Source organism: Lichenostomus cassidix, chromosome 1Ab, assembly GCF_008360975.1.
Source record: "Lichenostomus cassidix isolate B80296 chromosome 1Ab, HeHo_3.0, whole genome shotgun sequence".
In the NCBI taxonomy this organism is placed as follows: Eukaryota; Metazoa; Chordata; class Aves; order Passeriformes; family Meliphagidae; genus Lichenostomus; species Lichenostomus cassidix.
This window is the reverse complement of record NC_139481.1, coordinates 10392695-10409385: the sequence shown is the minus strand read 5'-3', so window position 1 is coordinate 10409385 and position 16691 is coordinate 10392695. Positions and strand designations below refer to the sequence as shown.

Here is a 16691-nt window from a genome sequence, read left to right as displayed (position 1 = left end):
TTTCTGTTCTGTGACGTCAAATGAAATGGGCTGGGATAAAGGTCACATTTAACGTCAGCCATGTGCAGAGTGACATTTGTTTCTGAGCTAGTGATAGTGAGCCCAGGCTCCTTGTTGCTGAGAGTATGAGCCTTTCCAGGGCACAGCTCGCCTCGCCCATCCTGCACAGCTATTCAAGGATGACAACTGTTCTTGATCAAGAGAGCATTTTTCTGTCAGTGACTGAAAATGGAGTCTAAGTAGATCAGATGCAAACGTCAGAATATAAAAGAAATATTGATCAGTGGTCAGATTAATACTAAGCTAGTTGGAGATATGAAAAGGAAAAGCATTTACATTTGATACACATCGATGTCAGATTTTCTTACTTATTCAAAGTTAAAATGAAAAAATTCACAGAGGAAATTTCTCTCAGTAGCTGTAAAGTAGAAAGTTGCAACTTGGCTCAGAGAATGCCTCAACCTTATATCGGTGGAAGGCAGAGCAAGGTAAGGATTTCTGAAAGTTTGCCTCATTCGTATAGTCATTATAATGAGACCATGAAATCACTGAGGTTGGAAAGAACCCCTAAGATGAAGTCCAACATAAACACTGCCAACTCCACCAGCAGACGATGTCTGCACATCCTAGCTGTGACATCCTGAGACATGGCTGGAGACATCATCTGCTCCTAGACCCAATCAGATGGTGCTGAATCTTTGCTCTCACTCACTTAACCTTCCTTCTCATAAGTACAGTGAATCAGCAAGTCCTGCTACCAGCAGAGCCCAAATGTCTTTGCTGGCTCATGCCTTGGCAACAGCTGTGCAGTGGGTGTGAGTGTAAGGCCAGATAAATCCACACCTTTGTGTTCTGGTGGGAGCTGTGCCCACAGCTAGCCTGTGACCTCATCTCTTCCCAGGGTCTTCATGCTTCTTGCTTACTCTCTCTTTTATTTCTTTTTTAATCATGTTGCATATTGTAGACATTAATGAATGTATCACTGGGACACACAACTGTGGCATTGGACAAACCTGTGTCAATACTTTGGGATCTTTCCGCTGTCAGCGCGACACGAGCTGCGGAACTGGCTATGAACTGACAGATGACAGTCGCTGCAAAGGTATGTCCTGTGCAGAGGAACTAGAACCTTCCAGGCTTCAGTTAAAAACTAAGCCCATCGTTATGTCATGCCCTTATATTTGGCAAATACAGGTGTAACTGAGACACACATGCTGCAGGGACAGCAGTTTTCCCACCTGTCACCTTGCAGATAACCAGATCAGGCAGCTGGGGGCTTCTGCAATGACTTGCAGCGAGTGATAATTGTGCTTTACATTGGCAGTTTGTGCTGCACGTCAGGAGCTGGTCTGGGCACTCAAACAGGTGATTTTGAAGGCCCAGCACTCACACTATACACACTTTCCTGGTGATTATTTCTGGCTAGCTCCAGTCTGGTCTGGGGAATTGATTGCTCATTAGTGAGTGGAGTGCCTAAATTCTGCTTCTGGAGCAAATCTAATGGTTTAGTTGCACGTGAATGAATCAAGTTTGCACACAATGGAGTGTGAAACAAAGTGTGGCAAGTAGAGCAACCACGTGATTCAGTTTGAAAATGTGAAGGTAGATGCATCTTTAGAAAAAGAAAGTAAGCTTTTATCCTCAGGAGGTTTAATTTGTTACAAAGGGATTAATTTCTTAATCACAGCATTCCTAGAGATTTAAAAACAAAAAGGGGCTAGAAGCACTGCTCTTGGCTATCTGTGTTTGAACACAAAAGGTAGCAGCCTTTCTTACTAAAAAAATGACATTTCAAATTACACCTAGCTAAAAGAATGCTGTTACGTGCATCCATAACTTCAGCTAATGTGCTGCCTTTACAGAGATATGAATTAGCAGCAAACTCTAGTTGATGTGGAATTGGTTTTCACTATGAGAAAGTCTCTTCCTCCCAAGCTTAGAATGGTTTCTAAATAAACTAATTTGATTCCACTGAGTAAATTGTCTCAGCTAAAATTCTGGGTAAGGTTTTACTGTAGGAACTGATCAGTGATGAATAAATAGATTGAATTAAAAAGCTGATGGACGAACTCCAATGCAAAACCTGCAGAACATCAGGCAATGTTTTTGAAAGTATCATGGTGTAACAGTGATCCCTTTGAAGTAACTTTTCTGCTGGTTTGAATGACATCAGATTTAGTCAAACAGCTTATTGGCAAGTATTAACATCTTTCTCTGTTGGAAAAAAGTAGTACAGATAGTAAATTATGCATGCCACTAATGTTAGAAAGTTCTTATCTGGGTAAGATATGTTAATTATTAATGTTATGTTAGTAATGATAAAAATAGAAAACTAATAATCTTCATGTATTATTTTAAATTACAAGTAACATGACTGAGTTGTGCTACATTTAGAACCCTGCAGAACCCCATTCAGAATTAACCCAACCTAAACTTGAAATGGGCCCCACAGTCATTTTTTAAGTCCCACAAAGCTCTGGGGCTACTGTTGTGTCAACTGCATGAATGAGATAGCTGAGGTATCAGAGAGTTTCTGTTTTTTGATAGCTTTAGGAGATTTCATCCCATTGCCAGGTGGCAAATACTACATTTTAGTTGTTTTTATGTGGACAGGGCTATGTTTGTGAGTGAAGCTTCATTTGCCATTTTCTCCTGTATCTGCTTTATCTGAATGATAATTTATTCACAAATATTTATTGTCTATTCTGCAGTAGAATATTACAGTAAGCAGAAGTTATATTTATGTGCATTTTAAAGCATGATAATGCACAGATATTGCAAGCAGTAATATGGATGGGAATCAAGGCCAGTTAATTCACTTATGAAAGAAATTAACAATGTCTGTATTGGATCTCAGGAAAATTAAAGTTGCACTCGGGGAATTAAATCTTCTGACTTCAAAGCTAAGCACACTGCTGAATCAAGTGCTGAGCGGTGCTGAACGTGATGTTTGAGGTGCTCTGTAATAGTTTTGAATCATTTCATTGTGAGAACAAATCTTTTAAAGCATAATACACAGGGACACACTCCTATATATAATATTAATGATGAAACAGTAAAACAATCTTAACTTAGCTGGTTTTATGGAGATCTTGTTTGAGGTAGTAAGTCAGATTGATCCTGGATCATAGAATTCCAGGAAGGTATGCTGAGGATTAATCTGTGTGATGATTTTTACTATGTCTTATGTTTTAAATGTAGTGCAAAAAAATGTCAAATTCCTGCTAACAATTTTTTTTTTGTGACGTACCAGATATTGACGAGTGTGAGACTGGTACTCATAACTGCCCCCCCGATTTTATCTGTCAGAATACTCCAGGATCTTTCCGCTGCCGCCCCAAGCTACAGTGCATGAGTGGCTTTATACAAGATGCTCTAGGCAACTGTATTGGTAAGGCGTGTTCTTATCTTGGGGAATACTCAGCTATTGCCTGGGAGATAAGTTGTAGTTTCATTGGGTGGTTTTGAGCTGCTCAAGACATTCTTCATCTGTGTATGCATTACTCTTTCCTTGGCACCAGAGCTCACAGCGACAGATGAAAGCCATTTAAATAAAATACTTAAATACTAGATAGCTATTTTTAAGGAGATTGGGTTATCTGAAGAATTCAGCTGCTTAAGTCTTAGTGTGTTTTATCTGAAACAAAATTTCAGGTTAAAAATATCTGATCTGTTTTATCCAATTCTATCCAAAAGGTTTCAGCCAAAGCTTAGTGTAGAAAGCTGTGATTATTACATCCTCTGCAATACCCTTTGATATTAGTCTGCTTGGTTTCACAGGTGTGTAGGTCTTTCCAGACCTGTCCCACGTCACAGCCCATCAAGAATTTTACTGTGTATGAGAGTGATGGGGCAGTTATAACACACTGTGGGGAGGAGGTTTTTCTAAAGGCTGATGACAATCTTGCCAGGCCAATGCCTTGTTTTCAAGACTCCCCAAAACCAGAATTATAACCGTCATATACATATACATTAGAATTACTGGTTTCCAGCAGACTCTGTATGGATTTGTCTAATGAGACCTACAAATCCATAAGTTATTCCCTTGAGTATTATTTTCAAGTCTCAACTCTACTTTAAATTCCCCCATTGGCGTAGCAAGCTTTGGACTTGTGGAACTGGCCGAGCAACAGCAGCTGCCAAGTTGTGCTCATTATCAGCTTCTTGTACTCCTGACCATATCATACCCTGTAGTCCTGAAATCTGACACTGGAAACAGGCTAAAAGCAAAACTGCAGCCTTTAAAGGGAGGGTGGCCAGCACCTGTGCACAGCAAGCCCTCTGAAGGCAGGTCTGCCACATGTAGCACCAGGACATGGCAGCTTGTGTTAATTTGCCATCACAGACATCAGCAAAGTCACAAAAACTTGCAGCAGCAATAGGTATGGTCTGTAAAATGCATTTGCTTAGAATATTTACCAAAACAATTTCACAGACTAACTTTACACAGTGGGAATCAAATGCTGACCTGTGTGGTGTTGAGGGGATTTTGTTGTTGGATTTGTGACTCTGATCATCGTGGAGAAGCTAAGAGCTAGGTCAGAACCCACAGACTGAAGCAGAGCTGGTTGAGCTGGTGAACTGAATTGTTGATGAGCTCTTTGAATGTTTAGGGGAGACCTTTAAAGGCTTTGTAGCACATACAAATTCCGTACCAAATTTTCACTGCTTTTCAGTGGAATTTATGGCTTCCATACCTCCCCAGTCTTCCCTCTGGAAACAGTGTGTCAGTGAAGCAAAAGTCATGAATAGTTGTATTTTCCCATGGGTAGAAGTTTTCCCTGAAGGGTTACATAATGAGAGCATCTTACCTTAAACCTCTTGAGACCAGAAACACTTACACTGACTTATGCTCCTGTAGACATCAATGAGTGCCTGAGCACCAACATGCCATGCCCAGCTGGACAGATCTGTATTAACACTGATGGCTCCTTCACCTGCCAGAGGATCTCACCCAGCTGTGGCCGAGGTTATCACCTCAATGAAGATGGAACAAGATGCGTAGGTGAGTGACAGTTGGGAAGAAAAAGCAGTTTTAAGAAAATAACTCACATGTGTAATTTGTATTTACCAGTTTATAGCACTTTCCCCAAGTTTTTCTCATTCCCATAGTCAATTTTTGATCCTGTTCTGTCCCTTCTGGCAGTCCCAGCAAGTGAAGAATGACAAGCATCCACTTTCTGTCCTTCATATAACTCATGAAACCCTATCTTTTGAGAAGAGAACTAATGATTATCAGCCCCCGTAAATGACAATGGCTGTTACTGTGTCAATGGAACAGTGCTGTGTGGTCCCAAATCACCTAAGTACAGAGATGTAACACAAGGTCAGCTTAATGCCCCACAGAAGCCGTTGGAGCAATGTTCAAAGACGTAGATGCCTTTGGCTGGCTTTTAACTGAGGTGGTTTTTGCAAAGAGAGGTGGTTTTTACAAATTTTTGTATGTGTTTTCAATTTTTGTAAGTGGCATCAAAGCACTACTGATGACTGTGGATCTCAGACATTTTATACTAGATGCAGATCTGATGCACAAATATCGAGTATGGATAATAAAACAAGTTTGCACCTGAATTCCTCCAAAGATTGCCTGATTACCACATCAAGTCCCTCAACATTAAAGACACCTTAGAGCTAACCTGCTTTGGTATGAGTAATTTGGATTTGTGACTCCGATCTTCTTCTGGTAAAAGCCAGGAGCCTGATAAAATCTTGTGTTCTGTTTCAAAACACTTTGCAGCCACCAGGAGACAAAGAAATACATTAACATGTTGCTCCTCAGTCAACTTGCATACTCAGAAGTGTACTTTCAATCTGTTTGTGTTTCAGATGTGGATGAGTGCTCATCCTCTAACCAGCCCTGTGGAGAAGGACACGTTTGTATCAATGCCCCAGGCAATTACCGCTGCGAGTGCAAAGCTGGCTATACTTTTGATGTCATCAGTAGGACATGTATTGGTAAGTTGCATCTTTCAACCCAAATACGTGCAGCCATGGCACTTAAAAATTGATCCTGTGTAAAGAATGTTACTGCTCTCTGCATACCCTCTGCCATCTGAATGTAAAATTGACTGCTATATTATTTGGATTAATCTAAAACCATTTAAAAAATGGCTAATACTTCAAAGGAAGCTGTATTAGTATTGTCAACATGTTATCTGCTATCCTGTTAAAAGGTAAGGTTGTGAGAGTGTGTGTAATTGTTTTCTGTGATATTTTTATAAGCACCTGCAGCAAAACATTCCCTTGGAAGATCAAAGCAACTTTCTTCTGTATAGATCTAATCCAATTATGCACTGGGGTGCTTCTAAATGAGCATTTTGAGGACTTCTCCTCTCTCTAGTTTGAAATTTAAATCTGGGAAACAACAATCGAACTTTTATGACCATATTCTTGTCCAGACCAGTAGTGCAGTGAGGGAGCCAATCCACAGAGCTCTCTTGTGTTCATCATTGCAGATATCAATGAATGCAGACGCTACCCAGGCCGCCTGTGTGCTCACAAGTGTGAGAATACTCCTGGCTCGTACTACTGCACTTGTACCATGGGATTCAAACTTTCAGCTGATGGCAGATCATGTGAAGGTATGGCTGTCAGTGCTTTGGTTGCAGTGTGTGAGAAACAGCTCATTGCTCTTTTAGCTGTTTTTTATTTTAGCTTGCAAGACTGCACTGGAATGGCATGAGAAATCATCACAGTGCAGTGTCTTTGATTCCATCAATGCTGTTATGCTTAGTCGAGGCCACTGTAGCCCCCACCTTAAATATATCACCCTCAGACTGGATCATTTGACAGGACAAGAGGACACAGCCTCAGGCAGGGGTCAGGTTGGACATAAGGAGGAGTTTCTTTACAGAAAGGGTGTTCAGGCCTTGGCAGGAGCTGCCCAGGGAGGTTTGGAGTCCTCATTCCTGGAGGTGTCCAAGGGATGATTGAACGTGGCACTCAGAGCTCTGGGCTGGAGACAAGGTGGGGATTGGGCACAGGCTGGGCTCAGTGGTCTTGGGGGTCTTTTCCAGCCTGAATGGTTCTGTCATTCTGTGATGCAGACGTGCCTGGGTCTGCATTTGCTGCACTTTGAAGGGTGATTCAACGCAATCAGATTCAAAACCTTCCAAATCAGCCTTGCTGATATCCAGACACAAAATTGTAAGTGTTGGCCTAAAGATTCCCTCCCAGTCTCACACTTTGAAGCACAATAGGAAATAATAGCACAGTGCAAGTTAACCTTTACTGCAGCACCCTGGTAAGAGTAACACACTCAGAGCCCCCTATTCCCAGGTTACTCAGTGATATGTGTGCCATCCTTTTTCAATTTAAAATAATTACCTTCCAAAGTTTTGTCTTGTTCCAGTACTAGGAGTGATGAATATGGCAAGACATTTGGGGTTCAGGTGTATAACTTTGCATTTCAGATTTGAATGAGTGTGAGAGCAACCCTTGCAGCCAAGAGTGTGCCAATGTGTATGGCTCCTACCAGTGCTACTGCCGCCGGGGCTTCCAGCTCAGTGACATCGATGGCATTTCGTGTGAAGGTGAGATCTGAGGTGCTGCAGAGAGGCTGGGCTGGCATGGCTTAGTGTCACTGTAACAAACATCAGCAATTCCGTGTCATTCTTTCATTTTAACATTTGAGTCTCTTCGGTGTTTACTTGTGAAACTGTATTTAATGAAGGTCTCCTACACATGTCCTTTTCTAGAAGCATCTCTCTGCATGTGTGGTGTCAGTTTTGCTGTTTACACTCAACTTGGCATAGTTTGTAGCTTGGCATACTTTTGTAACTGGACAGAAATTTGTTTTTTTCACGAGGAACTATCTGCATTTCTGGTCTTCAGCAAGTGGAGATATGAGAATATTTATATTTCATATGTAATGTATGATATTACTGGGTAGTATTTTATATATCCTTTTTATTTTTTGTGGCTGGTTCTGAACTAATGTGTTCTCAAACACAACGAGGGTGTGGGTGTGAGCTCATGGACAAGATCCTGAATTTGGACTTAGGTCTCCAGGACTTACTAGACAGTGAGGCCTTGGGCAGAACACCTAGTTTTTATTTCATTTTCGTAAAAACAAGGATAAAACTATTCCTCTCCCTCCCTTTTGTAAAGCACTACAGTATATGTCGCTGTAAAGTGCTTGTTCTCATCCATTACTTTGTCTTTTAGGCTCTCATATAGCTTTTACTTTTCTTCAAAGTTCCGTTTATTCCTGAAAATCTTTGCTATTTAGATGTTATTGGCTACAGCCACACCTATCTGATAACCTTCTTCATTGCCCAGGAATTAGAATCATCAAATTGTGTTTGAAGCTCACATCAGGAGCACTGTACATGTGCACTGGGTTGAATGTCATGACCACACAGTCTATCAGTGTTGTTTTTTCCATGCAGATATTGATGAATGTGCTTTGCCTACTGGAGGGCATATCTGTTCCTTTCGATGTATTAACATTCCTGGGAGCTTCCAATGCACTTGTCCCTCCTCTGGGTACAGACTGGCACCCAATGCACGCAACTGCCAAGGTGAGTTCAATAACTGCAGGGAGACCTCTGCAGACTGGGGACTTCTGACAAGTTCTAGTAGTTTTTGTATTTAAAAAATGCCTTTCCTTCAACATTATAGGTAAAGCAGTAGACATCATCTAGACACCTGAAGAAACCAGTCTTTTATAATAAATATACAGGAAATTTCTGTTATTAAGTAATTCAGTAGAGAATGCTTTTTAAAACATTATTAAATAATTATAAAAAGTTCTAAGAGTAAATATTCCAATGGTGAAATGCTATGAGTTAGTTTAGCCATTAAAAGGAAATATCCTGCTGTAAACATGTCAGCAGTCCACTTAGTGGCACTGCTGCTCTTCCGTTCTTCTTCTTGCTGGTTGGTTGGGTTAGCTTTCTTGTTTTTTGTTCTTCTGCCCTCCCCTTGCAATGTTTAACTGCGCCCCACATTCTGTAGTATCTGATAGGATGCTGTCATCATCTGGCACCTGCAAGTAGAGGAAAAGCAGGTGTTTAATGCACTGCCCTGTTTCCATTTGGCAGATATCGACGAGTGTGTTGCAGAAAGCCACAACTGCTCTTTCAACGAGACCTGCTTTAACATCCAGGGTGGCTTTCGCTGCCTGTCCTTGGAGTGTCCAGAGAATTACCGCAAGTCAGGAGACACGTAAGTACCTTCTTCTTCAAGGTCAAACAGGGTTTTGGTGACATGATCTCCTTAATGTCACCAAAATGTGATCATGATCTCCTTAATGTCAGCCACTGCTGACTGAACACAGAGGAGTTTCTAGCAAATAAGTACAGTGTTGGCAGCCTAGCCTGTGTTTTGCACACCCAGGCCTGGTCTCTTCCTAATGCTCCTCTTTCTAAGAAAAAGATATTCCCTTAAAAAATGCTATGTGTCAGTGGTTTGCACCATAATGATCCCCAGAGCCATACTCTCTCTCTGTGGCTCCTTTGCAGGCAGCCTGTTAGGAGGGCTACATCCAGCTTCAAAATCCTTGGCTTTTATTTCAGAATCACACCTAGTCTTTCCTTACTATCACATTTGAGCCAAAGGGTTCTTTTTAGCTCCCTCTCTGAACTCTTACCCGTGCTCTTGCAAAGCATTGCAAGAATGTCTTTAGTACCACTTCATTGAATCATAGAATATTAAGGGTTAGAAGGAAACTTAAAGATCATCTAGTCCCAATGTCGCTGTTGAGCCGCTAGCAGAGAGAAGAATCCAGTTCTCAGTGGCAAGAAGGAAAAGGCCTTTATTGTTTTGATTTCATCATATATATAGAGTTTTCAAAGGTCACCCAGATTGGTCAGTCAGAAACCTCCCCCTAGGCCTGATTGGCCAGGCCTGCACCATCCAGATCTTGGGACACTGTTTTTAATAACATCCAAACCTTATCGTTATTTATAAAACACAAAAGGATTTCTCATGGGAAAGACCTGTGCTAGCCACATCCCAACCCTCCCTGCCATGTGCAGGGATGCATCCCACTAGACCAGTTTGCTTGAGGCCATATCCAGCCTGGCCTTGAGCACTGCCAGGGTTTGGGCATTCACCTGTCTGGGCAACCTGTTCCAGTGTCTCACCACCCTCACAGTAAAACATTTCTTCCTTACCTTATGTAAATTTCCCCTCTTTCAATGTGTACCTAATTTTTACCTGTATTAGAAAACCTGGGAATCCTAGCAAGGGTGGTATGTTAGCTGCAGCTCATAATTGTGTCTCTAACCTAGCTCAGAGACAGTATGATTGTAGAAAACAGGAGACACCTCTGGGAGAAGAGGCAGCTGGCATCTCTTTCATACCCATCAAATGGTGCCAGCAGAGTGGAGAAATTGCTGTAGACTTTCAGTTTTGTAGCTGGAGTTTGTGGCTGATGCAGGTGACGTTTTGCCTCCTGCCCTGTGGCTTTCTGGCCTGCAGCAATTCTTGCAAAGGCTGTTTTATGTTCCCCTGTGAGCTCTGTACTCAGGTAAGTGTGCTCCACCAGCCAGGGAGGAAAGCTGATGAATTATATTTGTTATCAGCCCACTGTTGCTTTCTCAGTCAGTGTTGGTATGGCCACCATCTGTTAGATAAAATGCAGTACTCTGTGCCTCCTCTGTAGAATGAAGCCAGCACTGATCTTCATCTCAGGGATTTTGTGGGGATTTGAATTTAAGCCTTAGTTTGAATTTAAGCCTTAGTCTCTGCAACGCCATATAAGTGGCATGGCAGATGTGTTTGATCAGAATGCTGGAGAGGAAGTTCATGGTATAAACCCAGCTATTTATAAATCATACTTGTGTTCTGGGAAGTGTAATAGGAATTAAATTTTAAATTATATTTGTCACATCAATGACCAAGCAGTGCCTCATGATGCAGATGTTCTCTTTATTTGTAATACTGTGGCTTCATTTGTATCCTAATTCTAAAAAACTTGCAATGTGCAATGGGCCACTAGGCAGAATTAGCAGATTTCTACTCTTACAGATATTCTTGCATTGCAGAGTTCAAGTTATAAAACACACACTGTACACATCCATTCCATTTGATCTTCTCTCTCATCTGCATTTGACTTTAATGGCTATTTGAGCTATATGGGATCTTTTGGGAGAGCAGTAGAATGTCTGATTTTCTGTGTCTGGGTTGTTGGGCTCTGTAATGGCTTTCTCTGCTAAACTCAGACCTACTCACAGGGTGAGATCCTTCTGATATGCTCAGGCTGTAATTAGGCCATGAGTCAGACACACATCCTGCAGCTGCTCAGTGAAATTCTAATTATTTTAATTCCTTGAGTTATTATCCTGTTGGATTTATTAGGTTTTCACCTCTCAACAGCTACAGACAGTTACTAAATGTATTGTTGAAAACACGTTTGCAGAAAGCAAAGAGAATGTGAGTTTATTATGATCATTGACAATTCCTGGGTGTTCTGAGTCAGGACACAGTGTTGCCCCAGTCTGGATGAGGTTACCTGCCGTGCAGTGGGGAGCAGCTTCATCAGAGAGTTCTTTAGCACCCTGTATACATCCAAACTACTTTACATCTCCTTGACTGATTTAGTTTTGTGGATAAACCCCAGCAGAGCTGATAGCCAGCAGATCTTTGTTATGTTCTGTGTGATAATGACATTAAATTGCTTTTTCACCCAGGCTCTAAAATCAAAATAGTTGGCTTCTCATAACATCACACCTAGTACTGATACCATTTTCTTTCCTCTCGTTTTTACTCAAAACACATTCCAGTTTCACCAGCTTGGCACATCAGAAGACAACATATTTTACATTCCCATCAAGTTGTCACCTCAGGAAATTTTTTTACTCTGTTCCCCATTATTTTCTTTAGAATAGCTATAATTTAATATGCCTCAGTTCTGTAAATCCAAGTTTCTTTATTCTTATTCTTCCTTAAAATCGTTACGTACAGGCAGCAGCGCTCAGTGACCCAGAAACTTCTTCACCCAGTCCCTTTAAAGCAGAGGTTTTTGCATGCTGGCTGTTGCAGTGGCAATTGCCATCAGGTGAAGGAATTGTGGTGTCATCCCAGGCTGTGGGCTGAAGCCTCAGGATGCTGTTTAGATACTCTGAGCTCCAAGAGGAAACAGTCTGTGTTATCTTCCCCAAGGACAGCAAAATGCCTGGCCTGGTCTGGTCTTAATGGTAACAATTTTATTGAAGGCCTTATTTCTTTTACTTAAATTCTGCTTTTTTGTTTTTCATTGATCAGTCCATAGCCTTGGTATTTTTCCCAGGGTAGTTAAGGTCCACTGTTCTTCATAATAGAATTTAACTTGCTGCACTGCCTTGCCAAACAGCTTTTTGTTTTCAAATTGCTTAACAATTAACTTCTCTTTATATAGTACTGAAGTATAACATTTGTAATATTTAAGCCAAGAAAAATACTAGAAAAGATAAAGAAGCATTTATGGCAACGTGTCAGAAATGTGTGCTGCATTGAGCCAAATTGGGAACTATTTGTATATTCTAGATATGTCTGCCTATTATTAAGTTTGCCTGGTGCTTAGCATTATTAGGACCTGTTTCTAACTCCTTAAAATTTTGCCCAAATGTAGCCAATGACTGAAGTTTTACATGTCTGACTCAGGGTCAAGTTTTGGCAAATTTCAGCCAAAGCAGTTCACTCATTTCCAAGAAGAAGTGTAGAGAGGAACACACTGGTTGGTGTGTTTTAAAGACATTTTAGTGATTTTTTTTTTTTAAATTTATTTTAACAATCATGTAGTTTCAACAGTTTGCTGTCATGTAATGGAGTAGAAATCTGAAATTTGTTAGGAAATTGCTTTGGTGCTTTTTTTCATCCTTACTAAAATCCTCAGATACTTTTGAAATTACAAGCTCTGTAAAATTGCATTCAGCCTTTTTTTCATAAACCTTAGGAAATTAAGACTTTGATGGGTAAAATTATTCCACCCCTGTATGCCAAAAGAGGCTGAGATGTACCTGGAATGTTCCTGAGAGTTCTTAATTTAACTTTTGATTCATGTCCTTGAATGGCAAGAATTTCATAGCCTCAGTAGCAGTCTGTCTTTATGTTTGGCTATCTGCCTCAGTGCAATTTAATTCTTCCTATCAGTAGAGAGGTCTGTTTCTTCCAGCAACAAAGGTGGACTCTGTGGTCTTGGAGGTGTTTTCCATCTTTATCGATCCTATGATTCTATTCCAGATTTGGATGAGGACCATCAGAGGAAGAAATAATTTGGGATGGCTGCATAAAGATCCTGAGGGAAAGGATTTGTGCTTCGGGTCTAGGGCAGTGAGGTAGAAACTGAGAGAACTGTCAGCCAGGACAGAATGAAGCAAGAAGAGGAGGATTGGCACTGGCTGAGCAGTCCTGATGCCAAATGTCTGAGTGAGCAGTAAGGGCCATGGGCTAGGAAAGGGGGTAGGAAGAAGAAACTAGATTGGGAAAGGCAGATGGAGACAAGGATAGGATGTAAAGACTCAGTGCTGAGGGCAAATAGAAGATAGTTCTGTCTCCTCTACAGCTTGAAATGTCCTAGAAACTTACCAGCTCCAGACAGGAGTACATACAGAGTGCTTGTCCATCCTCTCTACTACTCTGTTGTTTTCTGTTTTCCTGCCTGAAGAAGAGCTCCAGATTCTCCTCTGGTTAAGAATTGTGTGTAAAGACCAACCATCAATTGGTTTAATTTCCTCTAAGTTTTGGTCTATTTAAGACAAAAATCACCTTCCCTGCCCAGCTGATCATTAGCACCAATGTTGAGATCCATGGTGTGGTGAGGCTCACTTGGGCCTCACAGTGTGGTGCAACCTGCTGGAAAGAAGTGCACTCTGAGGATAGCAAGAGCAAGAGCCTCTGCAGTGGAATGTGTTCTGGGAGGCCTGGAAGGTTGTTACAGCTCTGGAAATCTATAGCACTGAATGTATAGTGAGTGTATATCACTAATAAGATCTGGTTAATAGTTCAGCATGTTGAGTTGGTTTCCCTGTAGAAAGTAAAGCCATAAATCTTGTTAATGAATAGTTCATTTTACTTCAGTACATGTGGAATTGTTATATACCACTAAACTACTTTGAGCAAAATGAGGTGAAAACCTGACTCAGAAATTAATGCGAGGGAAGGTACAAAATATTTTTCTCCTCATTTTTCCATCACAAAGTGTTGTATTTATTTACAAATTAAATCCCTCTGCTTTGGGTAGTTTTCTTCTATCAGTAACCAGTGTTTGGTACATGAAATTCAAATTGGAAGTAATTCTTTGAAACCAATATTTCAGCCATATCAGTAAACATAAGGGAACGGAGTAGTAAGTGAGCTAAAATAACTTGGTTCAAATTCAGGAATAAGCACTTAGCAGCTGTTCACTTACTTTTGTAACCCATGCACTTGATTTCAGAGGTTTGCAAAGACACATACAACTGCTACTGAGCTCTGGACTGCTTTTCTCTGGTAGCACTTTGTGCCTCCTCAGCACTCCCCTCTCCTGCTGGCCCCTGGGCTGTGTCCTGTGGCTCCCAGCATGGACAGGACACAGGAGCTCTCCAGGCAGCTCACCTGCTCCAAGCAGCACCCAGGCTGGGGCTGCTCCTTGCATTCCCCACTGTGTGATTTCCTGCTGCCCACTGAAGGTCTGCAGAGCATGCTGGGGTTGAAATGCTGTTTGCTTCTTGCCTTTGCAGTGCATGACCCCAGAATGAACTCTGGTTCTCAAAAGCAATAATATTTGCTATCTCTCCTTTGTGGTTATTTGATGGAACAATTACTGCACATTAACTAAACGTACAGTGAAGTGTGCAGTGTACACCACTAAAGCATGAGATAAAAGATGATGAATTTTGAATAATTTGAGCTCCTAGCCACAGGCATATCTGTCTTCACAAATAACTTTCTGAATCAGCAGAATGTTCTTTTTAAAGTCTTCGAAAGCTGTGAGCTTTCATTTTTTTCTCCTCTCAAAAAATTCTGGCCGTAATTTTAAAATGTATTTTACTTTTATAAAATAATGAGGGAGAGCAACATTATGAGAGTGTAAATGCTCATAAGCATGTACATGCTTCTAAGAAGTTGTACTTGAAGAAAACATTTCCAGCTAAGGAATTAACTGTCTCAACTTGCTCCATGATTTCAGCAAAACCAAGTAGCCTCATGATTTCAACAATACCAAACCATTCTCCTTAGTGGAATTATTAATGACATTTCAGAAAAGAATGCAGAACTCTCCATACCTGAAAATATTTCAAGAGTATCCACACCTAATGAGCTGGTCATCCTGTGAGGACTTGTGCATGATCTTTAAACACATGATTAAAACTAAGAATGCATTTAAATCTTCAAAGAATTGCTTTGTACTTTCATTTGCAAGTAGTATTAAAAGAAAACATGCAACACATTAATTGAAGAACTGAGGGTACTTCTAATTAGTCTTTTTGAAAGTGCTGATTTTGCATATAATAAGAAGTTCCTGGAATTCAGATCACTGTGCACTGGCCACAAAGTGGGGCTTGCTTATGAGCCACAGTTCTGTTGGTAGCAGATACTCCAGATAGGAGCTCAAATTAATGCCAAAATAAAATAATGAAATGGGCACTCAGATTTACTTGAGGTGGTAAGAAGCAAACCATGCTTTTATGCCGGAGCATTTCTTGTGAAGAAACAAATTGTTTAGGTTCCAAAACTTCAACCTGAGGACCAAATATTGCTTGGAGTGGAGAGACTCTTGCACATAACTTGATTCTTAGTTTTGCATGAGGCAAGTTTTGAGCTAAATGCTCAACCTGATCATCACCAAATTTTGCAAAGTCGTCATCCAGCTGAGATCCTTGTTGTCTACTTCCACACACCTGCCTGAAAGGACTTTTGGATATCCATGTGGTAGTTTGGGCATATCTTAAATCTGAAATGCATACAAACTTATCCAGTATGCAATCCTTGAAACACTTCTCAAACTCACCAGGTATCATGACATGTCAGATCTGCATTAATGTGCTGGTAAACTACAACACTTTAACAGCAGTGACTTGGATGCCCATCGCTGTCTACTATATTTTACTGGACAAAGTTCATTTCTCTCAGGAACAGAATCCATGAAGGTTGTGACTTCTAGGGTGGAGGTTTGTTGTTCCCTTCCAACTTCTATGGGTGATCTCTTGTCAGTGCAGTGTATTTTTCACTGTGACACAGTACTAAGGCAACGAAAGAACAGAGGGCAAATTGCTCTCTCACCAGAATCATTCCTGTGACTTCGGGCTGGACAAGAGTGTGCTAAATGTGTAGGACATGTGCTAGAGACATCTGGCCATTGGAGCTTGTTTTCAGGGCTTGCCTAGATGGGAGTTAGACTGACTCAGGTTGGTTCTCCTGATAGCACAGAGGAATACTGTGCCATGTCAGCAGGAAAAGATTTGTCTTCAGAGACAGCTCCTTGGGCATTCATGCTTTTCAGAATACTTCATTCAGTCTTAAAATACAGCCAGACATCCCCAGTAGGACGCAGTCAACTCCCTAACCACTTAGAATCTCATCCTTTACTGAACATATGTCCAACCAGCAAAAGAATAAAACTTGGAGGGGAAAAAAGTGCCAGTGTTCTCCCTAGGAGAGCTTGGCTGATGTAAATGCAAATAAACTCTCAGCCCTGCTGAGGTGCCAGACTCAATCCATCTGTGCTTGCAGAGCAAGGGCAACACTTGTGACAATGGCAATGCTTCTGCCAAAGCTCCAGCCGC

General features: G+C 41.1%; 1 protein-coding gene across 7 annotated transcripts in view; it reads left to right on the top strand.

Moving 5' to 3' along the window:
* The window catches only part of FBLN1 (fibulin 1), an 83153-nt gene that overhangs the window by 40389 nt on the left and 26073 nt on the right, over positions 1–16691 (top strand). For all 7 annotated transcript variants that reach the window (XM_085049761.1, XM_085049758.1, XM_085049755.1 and 4 more), the window contains 8 exons: positions 965–1102; positions 3254–3391; positions 4862–5005; positions 5827–5955; positions 6456–6581; positions 7413–7532; positions 8391–8522; positions 9045–9168. In XM_085049761.1, the coding sequence (XP_084905887.1) occupies positions 965–1102; positions 3254–3391; positions 4862–5005; positions 5827–5955; positions 6456–6581; positions 7413–7532; positions 8391–8522; positions 9045–9168 (1051 nt within the window). The remainder of the gene's footprint in view (positions 1–964; positions 1103–3253; positions 3392–4861; positions 5006–5826; positions 5956–6455; positions 6582–7412; positions 7533–8390; positions 8523–9044; positions 9169–16691) is intronic.